The sequence below is a fragment of the Prunus mume genome, linkage group LG2 (assembly GCF_029339155.1).
Source record: "Prunus mume cultivar Tortuosa linkage group LG2, ASM2933915v1, whole genome shotgun sequence".
Classification (NCBI taxonomy): Eukaryota; Viridiplantae; Streptophyta; class Magnoliopsida; order Rosales; family Rosaceae; genus Prunus; species Prunus mume.
In genome coordinates this window covers 10,013,678-10,037,465 of record NC_142699.1, presented here as the reverse complement: position 1 = coordinate 10,037,465, position 23,788 = coordinate 10,013,678, and the positions used below count along the sequence as shown (strand labels likewise).

Genomic DNA, 23,788 nt, shown 5'->3' with positions numbered 1-23,788 from the left:
TTCAATCGAAGTAAGCATGTCAAAAATCTGTTTGAATAAATTCAGAAAATTAGTGGGACTCATCCGTAAGTTGGTTAAATTGTTATAGTAGAATTGATTAAAAATATTTGATCCAAACAAAATTAAAATAATATACTCTTAGCACAATAAATATAAGAATCAGGGATTAGCTCATAAAAGAATTTCTTTCAATCAATTGATTTACTGGATCCAGCCACTAACAAAAATAAAAGCAGGAAAAAAAAAACTACATACATATATGGATAACATAATTTACTAAGGCAACTCTGGAAAAAAAATATATATAGGACAACGGATATTATGGTTACAATCTTTTCTTACAAGAAGCTTTTTTTATCTGCATCCCTTCAACAAATAACTAGACGGACTTGAAAAGGTTTTAGCATTAGAAGACTTGGCATTTTCTATTCCCTTGCCAGGTGTCCCACACTCACTAAAGTCAAGGGTGCGACGCTCCACCTACAGAGATGAACAAATTATCAGCTCATTTCACAACGTTGATAATAAAAAAAACAAACCTTTTTTTTTTTCAAATTCAACCCATTTCATGAATTCTTGAAAAACCCAACAAAAAAAAGAAAAATTAAATAATCATACCAAAACATTTGCAGCCGAAAGGGAACTGCTCCCAGGCTGATTAGGTGGGCCATGATTGTTCTCAGGGTCCACCAAGGCTTGGTTTTTACGTCTTTCCCTGAATAATGTTTCAGGGGTTTCATTTCCAAGAACTTCCTGGGCATTGGCATAGGCGGCAGCAGTCTGCTCACTTATCTGCTTCATCAACCCAATTGCATCATAGCTTCTATCCCCAGGGCTCATAAAAAACCCAATATCCTGGAGAGAGGAAATCACATTTATTAATTAAAAGTAACACATTTACCACATAATTTGAGAAGAAAACCAGAATTTAAGGTACCTCAATTGAAATTTCAGTATCAACCCTTGGGCCAGGTACAAAGGAGTTGATAAACCAAGGGGATTTCCATGCTGAAGGAGATTCTATACTTCGTTTGAACGGAGTGTCACCAAATCTATCATTAAGCACCATCACCAAAGAAACCCATCAGATATCGATAATGACACTGACAATCAGAATGAGAATGATAATGAAAAAAGACTAAATCTTACATGTTTTCAATACTGATATCATTCCCAGCATTATCACCAGTTGTTTCTGGGGGAGCTGACAAAGAATCAGATTGTACACATGTATCCACAAGTGAGTAACTTTCATGCTTTTTCACACATATAGTAGGGGATTTAACCGATGCGCATTGTCTTGCAGAAAAAGATTTAGAAGGGACTCCTGGGTTTGTAGCTTCAAAGCTTTTACGAAACTGACTTCTAGGAGTTTTAGTACTTGTGCCCAAAGCTTTTTCAGCTTTACAACCAACAGGAGAACACAATAGCAGATCATTTGCGTTATGTTCAACAAGAACTCCAGAGGTCTGTTGCGCCTGAAAAACATAAGGCAATATGAGAATTTAATATTTTAAACAAATGCAAAATAAAAATCCACCTATATGATTGGCCAGTAATACACCTATCCTGAAATTCACAATATATCTCCTGATAAAAAGCTGATATGTGAAAATACAGGTAAGAGAAACTCACAATTTGTGAAGTGGGGACAACATCAACCTTATTCTTAGCATCAATATCAGCAATTCCTTGGAACTGCTTTGTCTTTTCCTGGGATTCACCGTTATCAAAATCTTTATGTGCAATTCCATCATCTGATAATGCAGTGCTGTCAGTTCCTTTTTCTATTCTGCTTTCACATGTACCTTTGTTCTCTTTATCTTCACTGGGGGAATCAGAATTCCTATTCTTATTAGAAGATGGAGAAAGTAAAGTTGTTTTTTCCTCACTATCTTCAAACATAACATCAAGACGTGAAAAGTCTCTGGCCAAGGAGGAGGTCAGGTCAGTCCCAAGCCTTTTATCAATTCTTCTATCCGACAATGGCGACAATGGAGACAACAAATCTCGGTGTCGTTTCTTCAAAATAGAAGGCGTTCCTGTAAAAGTTTTAGCAGCACTTTTCAGCACAGCATCGGGGCTACTCTCACGAGATGGTGAATCCCATAACCTATATGGAGTAAGGCAATTCATGGAAGACATCATCAGCTGACGAATGCCGAGTGGACTGTATTCTTGCTGCATGTCATTACCAGATTGTACAAGATCACAACTAAAAAATGGAATATCCAAGCTTGGAAAGCGAGGAGGTTCATAACATAGAGCTCCGCCATCCTGCTGTTCTGTCTGCTCATCTGACCTCACATCCACAGGACAATTTTGCAAATCCAATCCTGAATCAAATGTATTTACAGGTACTAATTTTGAAGGATCCTTAACCAGATCTGATTGCTCTTGCATTCCTGTATCATTGCTGGCAGAGTCATTGGCATAGATAAACCCGTCATTTGAATTTGTGACAAACTCTTGCTCTTGAACCCTGAATAAATGACTAGGTTCTCCAGCATATATAAGCGGACCTTCATGAGCAGAAACTACTTGAGAGCACGAAGTTCCAGTTACATCAGAACTCAAGGGATGATATACTTGTGAAGCTGAAGTTCTCCCAGTTTCAGATATCTGGAGGTTTGATGGTTGTAGAAGTACTGAATCTGTGCAAGCACCCAAATCAACCATGTTTGCACCATTTGTAAAATCTCCAGAGGAAAAACATCCACCATTCATTGCATCTGAAAATAATACCCTGCAACATTCATCGTCAGATATCAACATGTGCTCTGATTTAATAAAACCCACGGCCATATTCCCCATGGAAGTAGAAGTTTGAAATGGAGCGTTCGCCCCTTCATGGCTCTCATTACAACCCACACAATGAGTATGCATCCTTGATGATTCCTGGCCACATTCTAGTGAAGAATTGATAGGTAACTCATGCAGATTAAACTGGAAATCCCCACTCATTGAAGCTCCAGCCTCATGTGAAAAATTTTGCTCTATGAATTTGGAGCAAACCATTTCAGGAGGTATTTCTGGGATGGAAAAAGTGGCATCTCCTACAGATGGGTAATATGGTTCTGAACAAGACGCTGGACTGCAGCTTGGGTCATTTCCTAAACGGGATACTTCATTTATCTGAAATTCCTCTCTAGGATGTGGTACCACATTGGTCATTTCCGTTGCCGAGAGAAAGCAACCAGCAACAGTAGAATCTTGACTGCATTCTGAAATTTCTTCTCCTTCTGCAGCTTTGGCACCACTATCATCTCCACTGCTCTGCATTCTTGAAGAAGATGACAACACAGATTGGTTTTGATGTCCAACATGAGGCAGTCCTTGAAACTGTGTAAGTAAACCCGATTTCAAATAAGAATCCAACTTCTTCTTCACGGAGCTGTTCCAGTGATTTTTTATAGCATTGTCTGTCCTGTTGACCATGCAAGCATAGATATATCACAATTGTTGCCAGTACAACAGATTAGAAGAATATCTAGTTATACTAAACACCCATAGTAGCAAAGGAAAACATTTCATTTTGTTTCACAAAAAATTTAAGTAGAAATAACAGAGACTCTTTGCCTCCACATAACGTATGGGCATACCTTCCAGGCAAGAACTTCGTTAGCTCTGCCCATTTGTTCCCATACATTTGATGTGCACGAATCAGAGCCAGCTCCTCGTCCTGTGTCCATGCCTCTTTGTTTATGCCAGGATTAAGATGATTATGCCACCTAAAAGTAGTTTCAACATGGTCAGCAAAAGAAACAAATATTGGAACGGAAAAATATGATAAACAACCCAAGAGTAAATCATTATAATAGTAACTCCACTGAGGGTTAACATGCACAACCTGATCCTGGTGGACCGTTGAAGATTTACAATTCTGTATCAATGAAATCATCCACAATAAATTCTGTTATCATACCTTTCCCGGCATTGCTTACCAATACGTCCAGGTAAATGTTGTGCAATAGTGGACCACTTTTTTGGCCCATATTTTTTCACCAATTCAATAATAATTTCATCCTCCTAATCAATTTTGCAGAAACAACTAGTAAGGAAACATTACATATAAAAAGAGAAAACTTATTTGATCAGACAAAAAAATTTCAAACACTGCAGAGAGGAAATCGACACAAAAATAAGACGAAAGTAGTGTGATACCTCTTTAGACCATGGACCTTTGACCAGCTCTGGATTCAAGACTTTCTGCCACCTATGTAGGCATTGCACATCAGTCCGATCCTTGAAACACTCCGCTACACATCGCCGAGATTCACAATTAAACAATGCATAGAACATATGTGAAGTAAAAAGTAGCACCAATTAAGACAAAAATGCTTCGTGACTTCAAATAAAGGAAGATAAGAGGGAGGGATGCACAGACAGAGGGAGTTAGAAGGAGAGAAGGCCATAAAGAGAAACAGGGCTAAAGTTTAGTGAAAACTATCTTTAGTTTCATGACATACTAATGGTGATGGACACAGAGTTCCACAATAGTACCTATTTTTTTCCAATTCTTTCCTTTAAAACGCTGAACTGCCCTCCGCAAGATTTCATCCTGAATATAAAGAGAGAGGAAAATCATAAGCACTAAATATTCCCCAAAAAAAAAAAAAAAAAAAAAAAAAGGAAGAACGAATGAAAAAGATGTATCTACACAAGAAAATTTATTGAAATAGAAGCGCAATGAGTTGAGAACTGACTATCAGTGATATACCAAATAGAGCAGCAAAAATAATTTATATCACAAGATCCCATTTTCTGCTGAATAAGATATAAAGAGCCCATGGTACAATAGCTGCTTTTGGCATCAGGTGTTTTTTTATGTACCTAACTATAAACTTACGTGTCTTTGTGATAGTTTGTTCTTTTAAAAGCAAATTTACCTCTTCAGGTGTCCATTGTCCTTTTGTAGAACGCCTTGTAGGCCCACTAGTCCTCCTACAATAGACTTGCATAATATTAGACAAACATTGATTCATATAACAGATTCTCAATTGAAGATAATTTTAAAATACTAAAACAAATGGCATACAGAGAGAGAATCCTAAAACATAGAAGATTGAGAATTTAATAATACACACATTGTCACATACAAGACACACAAGTAAAAAGTTAACAATGTCCAACTTCTAAGAAATGGTGGTAATAAAGAATGAACATATGCACTTTAGTTAAAAGTTCGCGGAAAGTGCTGAACACATCCTTAGAGTAAATATCCTTCTTTCATTTAATTGAAGATGATCCAATCCATTGACGGGACCAAACACGAAGTTGATTACTTTTCAGTTTTTGAATGAAGTAAATATTCAAATCAAGATGGACAACTGGAGATGACATCTAAAAAGCAAGACTGGATAGTTTTCAATAGAATTACCCATGGAGAGCTCTAACTTTCTGAATACTGTCACCAAGCCCTTCTGAGGGAGTAGAATTTGTTCTGTCACCTTCCATAGTTTATCAACAGACAGGTCAAGCTGCATACCCCAATTCCTACTCGACAATTCTCTTCTGTATTTGCACTCCAAATCATTATAATCACCCTATGAAATGGTAGGACCCACGTTGTTGCACAGAAAACCCACAGGCTGGAAAAACATGAGCAATGATAAAATTAAGAGATATTTCGCTCAAAATTGAGGATAAAAACACAACAAGAAATGAAGCCCCATGAAGATGAACAAACTAAAAATAAAGAATTGAAGAATTCAAGCTGAATTGTGGTTTGATGCAGGAAAATGAGTAAGTTTAGGCAAAACATTGACAAATCAAATCAAAGCTGGCACAGCAAAGAAATATAGCTATGCTCACTGGACCACATCATATGCCCTATAACGATAAAGAACATGAATTACAAAGAAACCAAAACACCCAAGAAACTCAAACATAGCAAATTATATCCTAAAGCATCCAAAACGCAAAATTCACCAATTCTACAACTACAAGCTCAACAACAACAAAAGTAACTCCTTGATATTCAAACTCAAAATGGTATTGAGTAAATTTTTAAATAGATCATATCAGACTCAAATTCAACTGAAAATCAATGAACCATTTGTCAATATCCAACAGATTAAGCCATCAGACAGGAAAGAAATTGTTTACACAATTCAAATTCAAAACAATCCAGAACTCACATAACTTAAAATTGGGGTATCAGGAAAGCTTCATCAAATTAATTCAATCAAAACAAAATGTTGGGATCAATAAAGAAAAAACCCAAATGTAGTCAAAATGAAAACCCTAAGCCACTGACCGAACTGAGCTTGGAAGAGCGAATTACAGAGATTCCACACAGAGAGAAAGTCGACGATACGATCGAAACAGAGCACATTTGAAGATCGAAACGAAGAAATGCAAAATTTGAAAAGAGATCTGCACACACAGCGCAGAGCAGAGAGAGAGAGAGAGAGAGAGAGAGTGAAACGGTCCAGAGCTCTATTCAAACATAAAGGGGCGGACTATGGGAGTTTCAAACCCTCTGAGTTAAAGGTCGAGCAAGTTTCAGAGGCCGGACGGTCCAGATTTTGACACGTAGGAACGGAAGCCGGCCCCTCTAGACCTACTTTGCCGTATTTTTTTTTAAAAGTTCAACGGACAAGTTAATTTTCTCCTCTTTTGATTTTTTAATTTTTACTCAAATTCTTTTTGGGGCAAAATATTAGATTTTTGAAATTGTAATTTGGGTAAAGAAAAAACGCAACTGTAATTATGGCGGCTTTGTTTTCTAATGGGAAAAATGAAAGCTAATCTCAATCCACTATGTATTGTCTATCCGTTGACCGCTTGTTGGGTTTCAAATTTGTTGATTTTTTGTTTGGTTTCATTTATAAATTAAGAAATATTTGTTGACTTATATGGGTGCATGCGTGTAAAATATAAATTCATATATTTGCCGCATGGCATTATGTATTTTGCAATTGTAGAAGGAGGGTTAATTAGGAATCATTAGTAGAGGGATAGTTAATAAGGACCAATTAGAGAGAAAATGAGGAGATATTTGAATGGAGAGAGATTAAGAGAACCTTTTTAGACTAGGGAGATCTTGTCAACAAGGTCTAACTCGGTGGAAAATAGCATTGATCTAATCTCATATTCGAATCCCTACGACATCATAGTTATCCCTCATTCCCTCTAATTTATACTATCGCTCTAAAAATAAAAAATAAAAAAGATTAATAAGTAGATCTTAGGAGGGATAAAAAAAATATTAAGAGAGGATCTGATTCCCTTAAGAAATGGATATTTCTCTGTACGTTTTCATGAAGCATCCATGGTTTCTGTTATGTTATTAAATGAGTCACCAAATACACTACAATATATGACTTTACAGTAAAACTTTTCTAATTGATTCTTATAAAACTTTTAGTTGTCATTTTTTAATTGATTCTTATCACATTTTATCATAAAAATAAAAATTAAAAAAAATCTTAATTTTTTTATTATTATGATTTTACGGTAAACTTTCATGGTTTCCTGAGAATTTAAACTTTCAAATATCAGCAAATAAAAAACAATAAAATAAATTAGGAAAATAAATTTGAATAATTATATTATTCAAGTTACACAGGCAGAGGCAGGGTAATGGAACTATATTATTGTTCAAAACGAAGAAAAAAAAACCACCAGGCGATCAAAAAGCAATGTGCTAATAAACCTAACATATCTCTAAACGGTATTGCACAAAATTGATCCCAAAACAGGTTTGAGATTTCTGGATTGGAGGCTCTCCTGTAGCTCAAAATTTCCGGGCTTTGTTTGGGCGACTTCCGTTGTCATTGTCCCTTGATCGGCCATGTTTCCAACCCCTATTGTTGTGTCTCCCTCCCCTGGTAATCGCAAACATAGATCGAAAAATGGAAGTGAGTTTCAGATTAACTCTGGATAAGATTATAACACGGAATGAAAAGGAAGCAGGACAAGTGGTACTAACCTTCCTCCTCCGCGGTGGCTCTTACTATCGCGGAATTTTTCTTGGTGGCCACGGAAGAGGCTCCAGTACTCCTTTTCAGCCTCACCTGAAAGAATATCAAGCAAAACAACATTGAATACAACAGAAGAAAGAAGTACTACTCATGAAACACCAGGCTGCTAGACAACCACTAAAAATGAAATAAAGATGAAGGTTGATGCCTACCGCTGACTGGTTCCAAAGTTGCAATGAAATTCTTCACAACCAGACCTCCTAGGTCAGTAAGGACTGCAGCAGCACGTGCTTTCTGAGCTGCTTCAGGCTCTTCGAACCGAATGTATCCTGATTCTTCTCCGATCTTAAAATCAATGTACTTAACATAACAGACACGCATGTCAAAATGTCAGAACCAAACAACTCAAGCAAAAACGACCATGCAGAATACCAAGGATCTACCTAAAAGTTCTTAACTGCTATCAGTAATCAATGAGAAACAAGGTGATTAGGGCATATTTGTCAAACCCATTAGGGTTTACAAACGACAGAGATGGAAGAGGAAATCATTTAATTCAGTCTTCAAATCCTGCTAAAAAAAGTAAGATAAAATCATTGTGGTACCTTAACAGTGCCAAATTTTTGGAATATACTCTTCAAATCCTCACGCATAACAACATCCATGTTATCTTTGTATGCGGCAGCACTCAATCTTTCTTCCTTCTCTCCACTCTTTGCAGCGGGAACTTCAGAAGGATTTTCCCCATCTCCAGTTTCCTTTCCTTCACCACCATCTGAACTATTTTTCTCATCAGCATTTTCCTTATTCTCCTTCACATCCTCTCCAGGAATTTCTTCATCTCCATCACCTCGGTTAACATCTTCCGACACCTTCTTTTCAGTTTCTTCGGTAGCATTCTCTGAAGAATCAACGTGACCATCAGTTTTGTTACCATTTGTACTACCATTAGCAGTGGCAGGAGTACCACTATGCTCTGCAGAACCTTTATCTGATGTGCTCTTTAACGTGAACGCAACAATCAACCCTTTAGGATAGCTGTAACATCATAAGTATTAGTTAAGCAGGTTAAACCCCTCGAAGGGAAAGAACTTGGAAATCAAATATTATTATCTACTTACTCTGCCTCTGGTTTTGAGTTATTCTTGCGGTTTGTATCGGTCCGAGGGCGAGCCTCATACTCCTTTACCTCTCTTTCTCTATCAGTATCAAAATCCTTCCTGCATCAGGCATATTCTATTAGAAGGAGCAGATATACAAACAAGGACTTGCAAGCACACAAACAAAAATCATATCATTTAACAATATGATATATCCATTTAGGCACATTTAATATCAAATGAAAAAAATTTGTCAGAGGAAGAATGTAAAGGGCCAGAAATGTATCTATTTTTGGTGATTACAAGCCATACCTTCTTGGATTGTCATAATTTCATTAAACACAACAGCAAAAACACACTTTCCCACAATAATGGATAAGTGAAACTTACTTTGGTTTTAGGTCTAACTTGAGACCTGAATAATCCAAAGATTGCTCCAGGATCTTATTGGCTTCTTCCTCTGTGGAAAACTCGACCAAGGCAGTTCCGCAAAACAGCTTTTTGTCTGCAACATGACGAGGCAGCCTCACACTGTTAACCTGAAACAATGGAGAACAAATTCTTACACTTACAAGTTACAACAATATACAGTCCAGACTAATTGTCAGCGTTCAAGCAAACCATAACAATTTAAATAACCAATTTGTTAATCTACTTTGTGAGTTACATCAATGACCTGATTTCTACCTTGGCAAATTGTCCAAAAAATGTTTCGACGTCTTCAAGCTTTGCATCATACTCAAACGGTGAAGCAGCTACGGTCCTTATGTCTACCTGCTCTATCAACTCCTCTGGCTTCAGGATTTCAGTAGACCTGCCAACCTTTGTGCCTAAAACACATAATTATCATAAAATTTGTCAAAATCAATCAGAAACAAATTTTCAACCAAACCTAGGCGATCCTCAAACCCAGGACCTTGCCTGAGGGAGCAATTGCTACAAACCACTAGTGTAGTGGGTCCTTTGCTTTCTACTTGCATTCTATTATTGAAAAATAACAATGAGAGGCCAGAAAAAACTCACCGTCTTCGGAAAGCTTTAGGGTGGTAGATTTTCGAAGAGTTTCGGCAACAGCCTTGACTCTATCTTCAGGGACACTGTCTGGCTTCACATCCCCCAACTTGAGATGATTTCTCATCCGAGTAAACGAGCATATCAAAGCCAAGCTAACCACTAAACGTTCACAGTCAAGGTCAACCAAAACTCAAATATCCAAAGCGTCAACAAAACCAACAGAAAATTGATTGAAAAATACATAAAATGCTCAGAACCACAGCACAGCTTTCAAACAAAGGATACATCCTTCTTCGCTTTCGCTTATGGTTTTTTTGAGAAAATCGTCCCGAGGAAGATTGCTATCGCTGAAGTAAAACTCAACCTGCAAAAACAACAAAAAAATCACAGTTAGTTAGGAAATTAATTCGTCAGAACAAAATCAATCAAAATTTGGAAGCGTTTGAATATGAACCTGGCGGAGCACTTTCTTCGAAGTTTCTTCGTCCAATGAAGGCGTCGCCATTGTTGTGAGAGAGAGAGAGAGAGAGAGAGAGAGAGAGAGAGAGAGAGAGAGAGTATGTGTGTTTTTGTGTAACTTGCTTGGCTTCTAAACAGCGAAAGCGAACAGAGGAGAGGTAGAGAGAGAGAGAGCTCCTAGGGTTTTGGCTTTCGCAGATATTTTAAGCTTTGGTTTGGGCTTTGAGTTCGTTTCTGGCTTTTAAACTGAATAAATCCGAGTGGGCCGGGTTTACTTAACAGTGTCGTTCCAGTCAGTAATTCTCCATTTATCTGCCACGTGTATAAACAGAGAATGGTGGGACCCACAAAGTCAAAGGACGGGGGGAGCATCTAACCGCCTGCAATTAACTTGGATTTTGGTCGATCACGCTTCACGATCACACGTTAAAAAATGGTGAAGAACACGATTGAAATTTGCATTTGGCATATATCTTCGTATTTAAAATTTTCACGTTAAAATCTTTTAAAATCTAAAGACACACGGATGCATGCAGTTGCATAGTAGTCAATGCTAAGTCAACGGTTCGATACAGACTGGTCAAACGCAAGAATTTAGACCCAACAGCTCTTTAAGTTTAATTTGCAGTCAACAGCTCTCAAACCTTGAGTTTTGCAGTGTGTCCATCTGAGTTAAGTCCTCAGTAGTCATTGTCCTAATTCTAAGTACGATTTATTGTGTGATACTTGTGAGGGTTTAGGGACGAAAAGACCATCACTCAATTAGTTAGCTTTCAAATCAATGTAAGATTATGTAATTGGCTACTTGGTTAGGTCTCAACTAAGCTTTACACCTCATGGCTATTGTATTGAATTGAATTATCCACACACCCCCAACTCAATTCAGCGAGACCTACCAATTTGAATATAAATGAATCACTTCTTACTCCTTGAATCAATTTGTACTCAATTTGGGATAGAGGTATGGAGACAAATGTACATAAAACTCCCATCAGAAATGGGCAAACAATTAAGAGTTGAAATTCAGAGGTTTTGGGGAATAGTACTTCATATTTCATTCATTCATCAACAAGGCATCTAAACTACTAACGGTAAATTAGACTTTGTCCTAATCCACAACTAATTACATAACTATCGCAACATTAAGAACCGTTTGATATGGCAATTACCACATCACAATAAGATTGGAAGACAATCTGATACATGCATACAGAGATTCAACCCCAAGCATAAGAATATTAATGTCCACTATCATTCCTTTTGCTCCCTCAATCTTGCAATATTAATTTCTAATATTGTACAAATCAAATGGTTCACAAGGTCCCCTCCTTTTTTTCTCTTTTTTTTTTTTTTTTTTCAAATACACACTTATAGATGATTTATCATTCACAAATGTCTAAATATAAATAAGGGTTTCAAAATGCAGTAAAATACTTTTGCAAGAAATTTGACAGCAAAATAACAAGTTTATCTCCCATCATCCTGAATGAAGTTTGATTTGTGTGGTATCATCATTATGAACCACATACAACATGCAGTGACAAGAAAGAGACTTCCCCCAACCAAACTTCACCCATAAAACCCTTTTCTTTTTCTACCTCCATTTTTTGCATTTTCTCTTTTTCTTATCAACAGCAACAAATTACAAGGTTTATGACATATTATATTCATGAAGGGAAGTAACTTTTAGGACTAACTCACAAACTGAATGATAAACTGCAATCTTAATGGGCGGCAGGTAGGAGCATCTCACCCAACTCATAGACAATGATATCCTTACATGAAGTCCTCTTCCAGTTCCTGCAATGACTTGTTTGCCGATGCAATTTGTTTGTTAGATGTCATATTTTCAGAAACCATCAAGCCTTTGTAGCTCCTTAGCTCTGCTTGTCTCTCCTTCTCAAGCCTTTCCATCTCCTCACGTCGTTTCTGCAAAACAGTTTCATAATAAATTAAATTGTTTTGTTCAACACAAGAATATAAAATATTACATTAAAACAACCCAAGATACACAGCCTGATTGCAATTCATTTGATCAAAAACAAGTTGGTAGTTCTATTACTAATTACTAATTATAAATATATATATATATATGAAACTATTCTATTATTAATTATATTAAGCACTGAAGAATCTAAAACCTAGAAGTAGTACAAGTCAAAAGTTTTGGGGTAAAGCTTAACATAAAAAAAACAAAAGCAAAAATGCAACCCAAATTCGGCTTTAGTAAGATGAATAATCCACGCAAATAATCTCAGAACACTACCAACCTCATATTGGCCAAGGGAGGAGGAGGAACTTACCTTGTCCCTCAGCAGCTGCTTTCTCTCAGCTCTTTCTGCTGCATTGACCGCTTCTCGCTCAGCTGCAGTTACATTTCACTTGCAAGTTAATCATAGCTCCAATATGGCAGAACTAGATAAGGGTAACATATGAAACTAATATCACTTATGCACGTGCTATATCCATACAGAAAAAAGTTACATAAGAGATAGAGACCAGAGATATCAGAAGGAAACAACAGTGCCACATTTCCTCCATAAACAGCAATATGAGTACTATTCTTCAAGACAGGATCTTTAGAGCAAATTTCATCTAGACAATTAAGCTGTGACAGAAAATTTACCTTTTAAATCAGGCTTCCTTTCCACTTTTGTCCTGTTCAATCTATTAACTACCTCATTAATCCGCTTCTCCACTCTCACAGTTCGAACCTAAATAAAGTGTCATAGTTGGACAATGATCAGTATCTCCAAGCATGCTGAACCCAATGAAAATACAAACTACATGGCATGATACTATTCTAGATTATAAAGAAACTCACCATCTTTGAATTGTAGAAACCAACTTGACCAACATCCATGGAGGCAGTTTTCTTCAAATTGGACCAGGGAGTGTAAACAACATCGACATTGTTCACCTTGTTGCCTACAATATTATAAGTCATTAGAACACCACAACAATGCAGTTGCCTAATCAGAAGAAGGAAAAACAAAACCCTTTTGTAGAGGCTTGGATGGAATTACAAAATGAAACCAAATTACTCTAAAATGTATGAATTAATTAAGATAATACCTTGGATGGAATTTGCTTTGACAAGCTGTGCGCAATCCTCCAGTAAACCTTCACTTATACCATCAATGGTCTGTCCTTTGTGCAGTCTAACATAAACATGGGCAGAAGACATTTTATCCACATGGAACCTAGATCACCAAAAATCCCATTAAGTTTTAAGCTTGCATGGAATGCTTTTCTTAATAATAATAAACTCCTTTTTTCTTTCGGTTTAGTTACTAATAACAAGTTCAGACTATCAAACTCAGGAATAATGCGTAACCATGGTATGAATTAAAGAACCAATTACTCCAAAAACCGTCTAAACAAGCATTTCTTGAACATTCAATATGTACACTAACATGGTGGTATCACAAAACTGCCAATCGCTCTTTCTATATAAACGCATCAACCGCATAATAAGCAGCCACGCTTGAAGTAATACAATTAACAAAGCACACAATCCCAGAGCTAATGCGAAAGAGAACATAGATCAAATGTCTCACACCAACCACAATTACACTCTGTTCGTCCTGTTCACAGAAAGCTTTGCTCTTAACATTCAAAGTACACAATCTGCGTCTGTCAATCGTTTGCAATTTGCAACCCTAAACCCTAATTCTTGATTCTTGACCAGCAAATTTCAAAACTTTGCAAGAAATGTAATTGTAAATGGAAATTCGGATAAAAATTTCTAATTGGAATAGAAATCAGATAAATTAGAGAAGAGGAGGATGGGAGATAGATACCAAATGTCTTCGGGGAAGCCATATTTGATGAGCTCCTCGTTCTCGAACTTGTCGAGCCCCATGAAAATGGTGTAATCGCCAACTTCGGATCGAGCTTTGAAGTAGAAGACCATCTTGTTCGTTCGGCCCTTTGGAATTCGATGCCACAGAAAACGAGAACCTTTGAGGAGCTAGGGCTTCCAAGTTCCACCTTCCAGCTTTCCAATTGGGATTTTGGGCACTGGAAACTTTTTCATTTTTATTTTTATTTTCGTTTTTGTTTTTGTTTTGATTTTGCTATTTGTTGTTGGGCCTGGGTTTCAAAAATATTTATGATTGGTTTGAGATTCTTAATTCGTAGGGTCAATAATTTCATCAATTATTTGACGACATGTCGCATTGGACAACTGGCCACCTTTTTTGACTTGGAGATGACAAGTCGTATCAAGTCGAACCTATGGGGACCACGATATGAGACCTAGAACCCATAATTGACAGATAAATTAGGAATGGCTATGTGAGGACTCGCTTCTTCTTTTTTTCGTTAAAATTTAGTTAAAATATATAAAAGCTATTTTAGGAATTTTAACTCCAATCATATTCTTTGATTTAGATATTCATAAAGAGTAATGCTATTACTCTTTTTCAATTGGTCCATATTTAAAAATAAATAAAATATTATATATAAAATTATTAGTATTAATTAAATGTTTAAAATAATCATAAATAAAGCATCATTAAATTATAAGAAGCCACTAGGAGTCCTTTATCTCTCCTCATATTTAGAAGCTCCTAGAAGTCTGCCTATTTTAGGAGGTGGATATGGAGGGAATATGGTTTGAATTGTATTTTTCTCATTTCTCTCTAAAATTTGTCTAATAAAGTGATTTAAGGAGCTCATTCTAGTGTGGTTTAAAAACTCTTAAGCACCCGATGAGTTCTTAACAATTAATATCAAAACCTCGTTTCACCACCCACCCCTACTACCTATTCGTTAGTGTCGAATAAAGTGGATGGATTACAATGACATAAATCAATTTTAGAGTCAACATCTTACGTTATGTTGCCAAACCATATGTCAAGATAACATTTCCGCATACACCTACCTAGTACCTCAAAGTTCAAACCATTTTTTTATCACATTTGATGATTGACTTGTGCTGATGGTGCAATTGACGTCGAGAAAGGAAGTTGATGCAACCGAAAACTTCTCCATTTGTGTATGAATTATTCCAACGTCGATATTCTCTTTATGACATTTTGTAGCCTACAAAATTTAACGTTTCTTTAATTTGGTGGCTCAAAAGTCTGAAATTTAAGTTTGTTTATTTATTTATTTATAATCAAACGGGAATTTAAGTAATTTGATTTGTCATAAAAAGCAAGCAATAGTAGAAGTAGAGTGCTGAGTGGCTGACTTTGCCATCGCTAATTGATGCCAAATATTGCACTAGACAAACGAGATCGTATTACACTATAATTACTCCAAACAAACCACCTTTGGAATTCCAATATACACCTTTTTAATTTTTCCTTTTCAAGAGCTGTGATAGCAAAACATTATATGTGTGTAACAATAAGAAAAATAAAAACTTCAATGTTTCGTGTTTTTCTTTGCGGGAAATAGAACAGTAGGATTCGAACTTAAGACCTAATCTTCCACTTGAGTTGGGATATATGAGTAAACTAATTAATGTCTTGGAGTGCATTCTTTATTCTCACCACTCTGATCTGTTGCTGACAGGGAATGAGTCATATGCTATTACTGTTGAAAAAGGTTGTGCAATTTTTAAGTTGTATTATTAGAAGCAAATGCAGTGCACTGAAAGATTATTTTGAAAAGAGATTGTGACTGGGAAAGCGTACACGACAAAGCTGAGAAAAATGACTGAAACTAGCTTTCATCTTTCTACTGACCCACAACGTAGAGCAAAGTACAAGAAGTTTGATCTAGGAGAAAAGTACATGCATGAGGATCCTATCCACCTCTTTTTTCCCTAAAAGATACATTCTATGGATCATACTTGCAAAGGTTTTCAAAACCCATGTATTCATTCTGGTGAATCTTCACAATCATGTTTGATATGCCAACTCCACCTGAAAAAAAAATAAAAAAGAAACAAATACCTCTCAGAATTCAGGGTCTTAGCATAATTTGAAATTTATATATTGGCAGTGAAGAAAAAAAAACTCACCTAGTGAGATTGCACTGACAAATATTGTGAAAGCTAGAATGAAGATGATCAGTGATGCCCTTCCAAATAATATAATCAGCCTTCTCACTATATGCTGTCCTACAAAGGCTGCAATTGTGGCCACGGCGACAAAGTATAGAGCTGTGGAAAGATTGGAATGTGTATAAGTACACATAAATTTAGATCAACCATCGAGTCTGTCTAGCACAGCAAATTACTTGCTCCATCTATCTACAAGTGTTTGTAGGTATATAACTTACCATAGGGAACTGGAAAACGTTTTAGAAGGTAGTATTCTACAACAGACATTGATGAGGAGAACATCATTGCAAAGGTGGCTGTGGCACTGGAGACCTGCAAGGAAATCATCAAGAAGTTTTAGAACAAATGAAATCATCAATGGTTTTTAACTTAGATTTTTTTTAATGTTCGATCATCGATGTTTATAGTTTTTTAATTACCCATGCAAAGGGGAGAAATTGGCAACTCTGCAATAGTTCAATAATTTCGAACGGCATTGTCCATGATCATTTCATGTCAAAGGCAATCATGAGCTCACCTGAGGGGGGATTCCAAGCTCCAAAAATAGTGGACCCATAACAAACCCTCCACCTAGTCCAAGCAAGCCACCTACTATTCCTGCAAGTACACCAAAGATACAGTAGACAACCAGCTGGTGCACCCGCCAAACTGTCCCTTGCTCTCCCTTAGATGCTATTACTCTTCGTCCCTTGTACAGGCTAACTGCCTCATACAAAGATACACCGAAAGAAACGGGGATCTGCAGGACATGGAAGCAGTAACTCGTCCTGATTGTTCATGTATTGAATCTTAACATGTAACATGCAGAGAAACAAATACAGTTTACACTGTAGTACCTGTAACAAATTCACTACCCAATATACTGGAGAACAAGTAGTTGTGTGATTCTGTAGAAGAGCAGATGATTATTACAAGTTAGCTCTGCAATGTCATATAATCAGGGAAATTTTCAATAAAAAATTTCTGACAAGCTAAGTAAAAAAGAAGTAAAAACCTTGGCAATTTGCAGTGCAAGAAATGCAACCCAGACAAAAACCAGAAGTCCAAGATCCTTCCAGCAAACATTTTCAATAACAGAGACCTGAAAGAATGCGCATCAAGATTTAGCTTTGAAACTCCATCACAATGATAACAGCTTCTGCACAAGTACTGCATACACACTTACCTCTAAATCCTTGGTTTCCTTTTGCTGGTCATTGGCTGGGCCACTTGGAAGAGGCTTGTATTCCACATTCCCACCAGCACCTGACCGAACAAGGAAATCTATTGGCCCAATTGCAGAATTCAACTAGAAGAAAGAAATTCCACTATTTTTTACAACATTAGAACAACAGTAGATCAACTCACCAGTCGACTCCAAATGCCTAGTGGCCTCCTAAAATTCAGGAAAAGTGATGGTTAGCAATGAAGTTAGCAGTGTAATATATGCATTTCAGGAGCGCTTCAAGCACATTCAAATGAAAGCCTTATTGCTTCAGTGCACATGATGATATGAAGTTAGAAATTCCATCCACAAAGTGAAATGAACTTAGAATTCAGAATTCACCAAATAGAGTAAAGTACCATGTCACCATCCTTGAATTATCTTAAATTTCCAACAAAAGTGAAATCTATTCTAAAAGCAGTGAAAAGTAATCAGGATTTCAGGCTCAATATAGTAAAGAGACTATAATTTCTCTAAGAAACGGTCAAAAACAGCATTACCCGCTTCAAAATGGTTTCCTTTTTCCATGTTTCAACACCCTTCAAGAATGCCTTTGTTGACGTGCCTGAAAACGAAAATAATAAGTGGTTGAAGTATTCAAGCATGATGCCAAGAAAGTGGAACTTAAAACGATCATTACCTATAAAAAGAACAATAAGCAAAACTGTGACCATCCAATCAGCAAAGATCACATTGAAAGCCACTCCTATACTAATGCCCAGCATGAGCATTGGTTGGATGAGTAGCGCCAAATCATAGTCAATAATGGGCATATCTAGTGTGGGATGCCTTAGCTTAAGATTGTAGTAAACAGTTGAGGCAGCTGCACCCATGATCATACCTGACACAAAACCAAAAGAATGCATGACTATGTAACTTCCAGCCAGTAATTCAATGTAAGAACGGAACCATTACATGAAAGTGAATGTATTATGCAGTTGGAGAGAAATAAGCTTTCCACAAAGCACCCTTGTCAACTGCCTTCTATAAAACTTCTCTCAAACTCATACTCAACCTTAACAAGGATTTAAGACTTATTTGCTGAAATTATAGCACAGCCTCAGAAATCAAGGTGTCAAGCTGAGGAAGTAAAATCAAGTGACAGTGATCAAGAGCTTCTCTATCAAACAGTCAACTGGTTTCAAAATTCTTTGATTACATTCAAAGAGCATGGACAATGGTTCAACCTATACTGTGTCAAAACTTAAAAGTACATATTTTCCTTTCCTATTGAAACATGAAAACATCATCGCTTACATTTCGATATAGCTGTTGCTGACTTCGGATCAAACCCCATAATTAGGCTAAGCATAGGAACAAAAATGCCACCACCACCAACACCACCTACACTCCCAAATGCTGCTCCACAGAATCCGACAATGGAACCCACAATAATTTGCCACCCAAATTTCATTTCCTGTAAAACAAAATTCACGAATCCATTTTTTACAATCCCCTTGCAGTAAATTTTATACAGTAAATTTTAGACAGATAATAAAACAACCAATTAACATATATTTCAGATTCTATCCACATAATGTGCACTTGATCCAAAAGCTAAAACCCAAATATTAAAATTAACTGAAGGAACATTGTCGGGGATAATCTTAGCTTTAGCACACAAATTAAATTACACTTAAACATTAACACAGAATTCAAAGAAACGGTGTTTATGGGATTTACCGGCCAAACATGTTGATAACCCGATCTCTCGGATTGCCAAAAGAAAGTTACAACTCTGAGAAGGTAATCTGATTCAGATCCCTCTGTTCCGTTGAACCTCGAAGCTTCAAGCTTCAGGCCTCTCTCCGCTGAAACAAATACAAAAGCTAACGCAAAGTTCAACACCACCATTGACACGGATCTCAAACCCCGCAATTTCGCTCCAAGCACAGCCATATCTAATCCCAAAAGTCCAAACCTTCCTTCTCAACACAAGCTAGACTCTTGATATTCTGTTTGGTGGCCGAGAAACCGCGGGGGAAAAGACGACCAAGGAAGTGAAACGAAAATGTTGAATTCTTTTTGGTCTGCTTGCTTAAAAGAGTGACTGTGTGCGGATTCAAAAAGGAGAGATTTTTTTCCCGAGAAAGCAAATGACAGAAGAAAAATGAGAGAAAAGTATGAAACTTTCTTTCTCTAAGAGATAATGGGTTGCTGCTAGAAATAATGGGTTGCTGCTAGAAAGAGAGGAAGGGAAAAAAAGCTTTCTTTCTCTTTTTCTCTGGTTCGCACTCTTCACAGTGTAAGAATGGGTGGCGATGGTTGATGACTTAATATAGAAGAGAGGAGAAGAGATGTGTCGAAGAGTTTGCACGACACATATGCGAGAAGGTGGTTTTTTATTGTTTGGATTCAGTAATGGAGTCGAAGACGAGAGAGTTCCAATCACAAAAATAAAATATAAAAGGAAAATGAAAGAAAAATTTAGCGAAGAAGAAGATAGAAACGGGAGAGAGTGGCGGTGAGAGAGACTGAGAGAAATCTAATCTTTCTTAACTGTGCATTTCCACACGTGGATAACTGTTTCTTTTTCCTACTTAGATTCCTTTGTCTCGGTTAAACACTTTTGAACTTCATTATTGTATTTGAAGTAAAGAATGACAATCTAGGAATGCGAAAAAGTTTTCGTATTCATTTGGACATGCAATGGAGTGTTTTTTTAATCCATTATTCTTTGTCTATGTGGTCTCATGGAAATGAAATTCTAGGGCTCTTTCATTTACGTTGTTGTCGGTGTTTTCAGTTTGTGGAATTTAAAAGGTTGCAGAGGGTCATTTGTTAAGTTAAACAAATACGGGATGCAACTTAACTCAGAAATGGCGACTTTCAGATTCTTTAATTTATACGCTTTCATTGATAAAATATGTTATATTCGAATCTATACGTATGTGCTAAATAAATGATGAACAAACTTGTCTCGTGTATAAAAGGGAAAGACGGGGGATACTGTCGTCATGTCCAATTGTTTTTTCAGCTTGTATTTCTTTCATACGCATGTCCTTAAAAACGACAAGATGATAAAGGGGAATTTTTAAAGTCAATGGAAAAAAAGTCATTAGAAAGCAGCTTGTATTTCTTTAACCAATAATATTTTCTGGTATTTTGAATATTTCATCATTCTATACATTTTGTTATATATATATATATATTAACCTCTTTTTTAGATGGGATATCTGCACCATGAGATATGAGAGGCTTTCTTCTCACATATGAGCATGTGCGGTATCCCACTTAAGCTTTTTCTTTATAATATTATTAGGGAGTTGATTTTCTCACTTCATTTTTCTCCACTTACAACTCATTTTTTAAAATTAAAAATAAAAAAATTAAGCATTAAAAAATTATTTATTTTTCTTTATGCCGTTAAATGAACATGATAATATTTTTATTTTATTTTTAGAAGACCTATAATGCTTAATGAAGTTAATAAAAAGTTGAATTAAGCATTAGAAAAGAAAAAAAAAAGGGCATAGTCGAGGAGGGGAGGAGCTACACATTGATTGTAGAAGTGGGAGCAACCCAACAACCATGTCAATCTCTATCCCCACCCATTTTCCCCACCGACACCCAAAGGCCCCAACTCTCCGAGCCACACTTACCTCCCCAACTCCAATGCACCCACCTCTAATATATATAATAAAAGCTCATGCAGCCTTAGCACTCTGAAATGGTCCTTTCCACTTCTCCACCCGCTGAGCAATTCCTCCTCTTCCTCACTAGATTACGCCATTTTTTTCTCTCTCTTTTCAAGTTTTTTAAATAATTTTTTTAATGATATATTTTAGTTTAACTGAAATTTTAATGTATTTTAAAATAAAATGAAAAAAGATTATCATGTTCATTTAACTGCAACTTTAATAGAACTAAGCAAATTGATTAATGGTCTTAAACACATGGATCAAATTGGCCAAATTAAAAACACATGGACTAAATTGGCCAAGGTGATAAAACACAGGAACTATTTTGACATTGAAGCCAAATAAATAATATAAAAGTGAAGTAAAAAGAAATTAATGTATGGAAAAAGTAGAATAGGAAATAAAAAGAAAGAAAAATATTGATTAAAAATATAAAAAAAGGCAAAAAAAAGTGTGAACGGAGACAATGAGAGCGAGAAAATCAGCTCCCCTATTATTGTACTAAACAAATACAAAACACAATATTACGGGAAGAAATGCATAAATAGCGATATTACATCACACCAACCGAAAAAAACAACAAAAGGACTGGTGATTGATTTGTATAGCACTCTCATTTATGAACTCCACTCCAGGCTTTTTAATACTACGCTCTAGACTCAACCGTCACCCATCATGAGTCATCATCACACGGAAGAGAAGAAGAGCTGGCAAATGGAAAGCAAACCAAACAAATTACATTAGATTATGTACGTCTCGTAGGCACATGCCTTTCACCCACCTCGTTTAAAAGCACACATGACCCACAAATTTGACCAACAAATATATTACCCACTAAAAAGTCTCTTGCCCTTTTTCATAAACCAAAAAAAAAAAAAAAAAAAGTTTGCTCGAGTTTATTAATCCCTTTTCCGAAATTAGATTGTCGTTTACGTTAAAGCATCGATGTTCCTTGAGAATCGCTAATACAAGCCACAACAATAAAAGATAACGAGTGTCGCACATTGAGCCTCACGACATTATCCGATCATTCACAGCCATCCACACGACCATGGATAACTATTTAGCAAATCTTATATAAGTCACTCATGGGAAACATCCCTATCCACAAAGCTCTTCGATTGTGAAATGCCGTGACAGATGCAAGTTGAAGACTCCATGGCGCCCCTTGTGCTGTGCTACATGTGCTTTCAAACGCTGATCCAATTGGCATGCGATCGCCTCAACCTTTTTCTTTTGGGTCCATCTTGAAAAGCAAATACAATGGGGATTTTTTTTGGCCTTGGCCTTCCTGGTTTCTTTTGTTTTGTTTTTTCATGTAATTTTTCTGTTATTTTACTGATCACAAATCCCAACTGGATGGCACTATGAGTTTTTGCAGAAGACAGACATGTTAGTGTCCCAAAAAAATTTGAGCTCTGAAAAGCAATGGAATTTGGTCGTATAATAATGTCCAAGGGCCTATGGAGAATTCAGAATGGTCCTATAAGGCTGCCAAGGAAAAACAAAACGTGAAGAACGGGACCAATTCTTTGTCAGATTGGTTTGCAAATTTACGCGTTTCACAAAACCCAGCCTCATGTCTGAATCAATTGATTGGCTTAGAGAATTGTGTTCCAGAAAGAAAGAAAAACGTGGGTTTGGAATTGGATATATTTTATGTTTTTTTTGTCCTGACTAAATAATTGGAGAAGGAGGAGGAGGGAGAAATCGAAGTCAAAACTCTAGGGGCAAAAATTAATGTTGCTAACTACATGAGTTACACCAATGAGGTGTTAGTTGAATTGGCTTAAATCTTTAGTGTGCTTTCAAGTGGTCTTGGGTTCAAACCTCAGATCTATGTGTGTGACTGGCCGCTCGCCTGTGATAGTTTAGGTTCAAGTCTCTTGTTTTGTTATATAATTTAGTAAAAAAAAATTTAATAAACAAAGTACTTAGGATTACAAGTTAAAGGATGTATTTTTTTGGGTAAATAAAATGAAAAGTACGGGATAATATGTTATGTTGTTGGAGGCTGAATGGGCTGCATAAGAGCATTTCCACTCATGATGTCATGGCAAAAGGCAAGGCAAGTAAGGACATGCACTATTCACTTGAATAATGGCAAAAAGGCAAGTTGTGTTTCCACTTATTACCATGACAACCCAAGGGCAACTGCAATTTACATGGGATTAATTTTATTTATATGTATGAGATTAATAATAATAAAATTGCTAGGTATGTATATAAAAAAAATGTTTCGAATTTGTTTGGATTTTATCAGATTTTTTTACGTTGATGATGTCGGCGTTGACGCTCATCGCCTCGTGCAATAACTCAGGCTATTTTGCCTTTGTGCCGCCAGCCGCTTGCTGCGCACTAGAGCTTGCTTCGGGCCTCCTGCCCGGGCTGGTGTAGTCTGGAAGTGCTCTAATTAGTGGGCT

At 36.6% G+C, this 23,788-nt stretch overlaps 4 protein-coding genes across 5 annotated transcripts; all 4 read right to left on the bottom strand.

The window, feature by feature from the left end:
* Window positions 1–153: 153 nt before the first annotated feature.
* On the bottom strand, window positions 154–6,465 carry LOC103320183 (transcription factor MYB3R-1-like). Its single transcript, XM_008221817.3, has 12 exons — window positions 6,260–6,465; window positions 5,381–5,591; window positions 4,890–4,944; window positions 4,504–4,561; window positions 4,165–4,259; window positions 3,926–4,029; window positions 3,603–3,731; window positions 1,636–3,427; window positions 1,150–1,478; window positions 938–1,052; window positions 619–855; window positions 154–480 (listed from the first exon to the last, which is right to left on the bottom strand). Exons 2-12 carry the CDS (start codon window positions 5,455–5,457, stop codon window positions 355–357), a joined length of 3,117 nt encoding a protein of 1,038 aa, XP_008220039.2. The 5' UTR covers window positions 5,458–5,591; window positions 6,260–6,465; the 3' UTR covers window positions 154–354.
* Window positions 6,466–7,529: 1,064 nt separating this feature from the next.
* On the bottom strand, window positions 7,530–10,719 carry LA1 (La protein 1). The gene is made up of 10 exons (XM_008221816.2): window positions 10,497–10,719; window positions 10,328–10,406; window positions 10,052–10,201; window positions 9,716–9,858; window positions 9,419–9,567; window positions 9,050–9,148; window positions 8,534–8,966; window positions 8,141–8,288; window positions 7,937–8,021; window positions 7,530–7,832 (listed from the first exon to the last, which is right to left on the bottom strand). Exons 1-10 carry the CDS (start codon window positions 10,545–10,547, stop codon window positions 7,742–7,744), a joined length of 1,428 nt encoding a protein of 475 aa, XP_008220038.2. The 5' UTR covers window positions 10,548–10,719; the 3' UTR covers window positions 7,530–7,741.
* A 1,228-nt stretch (window positions 10,720–11,947) lies between these two features.
* LOC103320181 (coiled-coil protein) lies at window positions 11,948–14,584 on the bottom strand. Of its 2 annotated transcripts, none has more exons than XM_008221814.2 (6): window positions 14,305–14,584; window positions 13,577–13,704; window positions 13,326–13,429; window positions 13,128–13,215; window positions 12,772–12,866; window positions 11,948–12,430 (listed from the first exon to the last, which is right to left on the bottom strand). In XM_008221814.2, exons 1-6 carry the CDS (start codon window positions 14,415–14,417, stop codon window positions 12,278–12,280), a joined length of 681 nt encoding a protein of 226 aa, XP_008220036.1. In that variant the 5' UTR covers window positions 14,418–14,584; the 3' UTR covers window positions 11,948–12,277. The 2 variants fall into 2 exon arrangements, with proteins under 2 accessions (XP_008220036.1, XP_008220037.1); XM_008221815.2 differs by having other exon boundaries at window positions 12,805–12,866.
* Window positions 14,585–16,159: 1,575 nt separating this feature from the next.
* Window positions 16,160–20,394, bottom strand: LOC103320179 (sulfite exporter TauE/SafE family protein 3-like). Its single transcript, XM_008221813.3, has 12 exons — window positions 19,408–20,394; window positions 18,982–19,141; window positions 18,365–18,565; window positions 18,225–18,289; window positions 17,868–17,895; window positions 17,686–17,765; window positions 17,515–17,601; window positions 17,357–17,407; window positions 17,038–17,259; window positions 16,739–16,832; window positions 16,479–16,619; window positions 16,160–16,380 (listed from the first exon to the last, which is right to left on the bottom strand). Exons 1-12 carry the CDS (start codon window positions 19,621–19,623, stop codon window positions 16,295–16,297), a joined length of 1,431 nt encoding a protein of 476 aa, XP_008220035.2. The 5' UTR covers window positions 19,624–20,394; the 3' UTR covers window positions 16,160–16,294.
* Window positions 20,395–23,788: the final 3,394 nt, after the last annotated feature.

Coding starts and splice junctions, on each gene's coding strand:
- LOC103320183 (XM_008221817.3), bottom strand. CDS start 5,457: ATGGAAGGTGACAGAACAAATTCTACTCCCTCAGAAGGGCTTGGTGAC. Junction 3,732..3,925: donor GGTAAGCAATGCCGGGAAAG/GTATGATAACAG, acceptor AACTACTTTTAG/GTGGCATAATCATCTTAATC. Junction 3,428..3,602: donor ACGAAGTTCTTGCCTGGAAG/GTATGCCCATAC, acceptor CATGGTCAACAG/GACAGACAATGCTATAAAAA.
- LA1 (XM_008221816.2), bottom strand. CDS start 10,547: ATGGCGACGCCTTCATTGGACGAAGAAACTTCGAAGAAAGTGCTCCGC. Junction 9,149..9,418: donor AAGTTAGACCTAAAACCAAA/GTAAGTTTCACT, acceptor TGCCTGATGCAG/GAAGGATTTTGATACTGATA. Junction 8,289..8,533: donor AAAAATTTGGCACTGTTAAG/GTACCACAATGA, acceptor TGTTATGTTAAG/TACATTGATTTTAAGATCGG.
- LOC103320181 (XM_008221814.2), bottom strand. CDS start 14,417: ATGGTCTTCTACTTCAAAGCTCGATCCGAAGTTGGCGATTACACCATT. Junction 13,430..13,576: donor CAAAGCAAATTCCATCCAAG/GTATTATCTTAA, acceptor ATAATATTGTAG/GCAACAAGGTGAACAATGTC. Junction 12,431..12,771: donor CCTCCCTTGGCCAATATGAG/GTTGGTAGTGTT, acceptor ACTGTTTTGCAG/AAACGACGTGAGGAGATGGA.
- LOC103320179 (XM_008221813.3), bottom strand. CDS start 19,623: ATGGCTGTGCTTGGAGCGAAATTGCGGGGTTTGAGATCCGTGTCAATG. Junction 16,833..17,037: donor AGCTTGGAATCCCCCCTCAG/GTGAGCTCATGA, acceptor ATTTCCTTGCAG/GTCTCCAGTGCCACAGCCAC. Junction 16,381..16,478: donor TGTCAGTGCAATCTCACTAG/GTGAGTTTTTTT, acceptor TTTTTTTTTCAG/GTGGAGTTGGCATATCAAAC.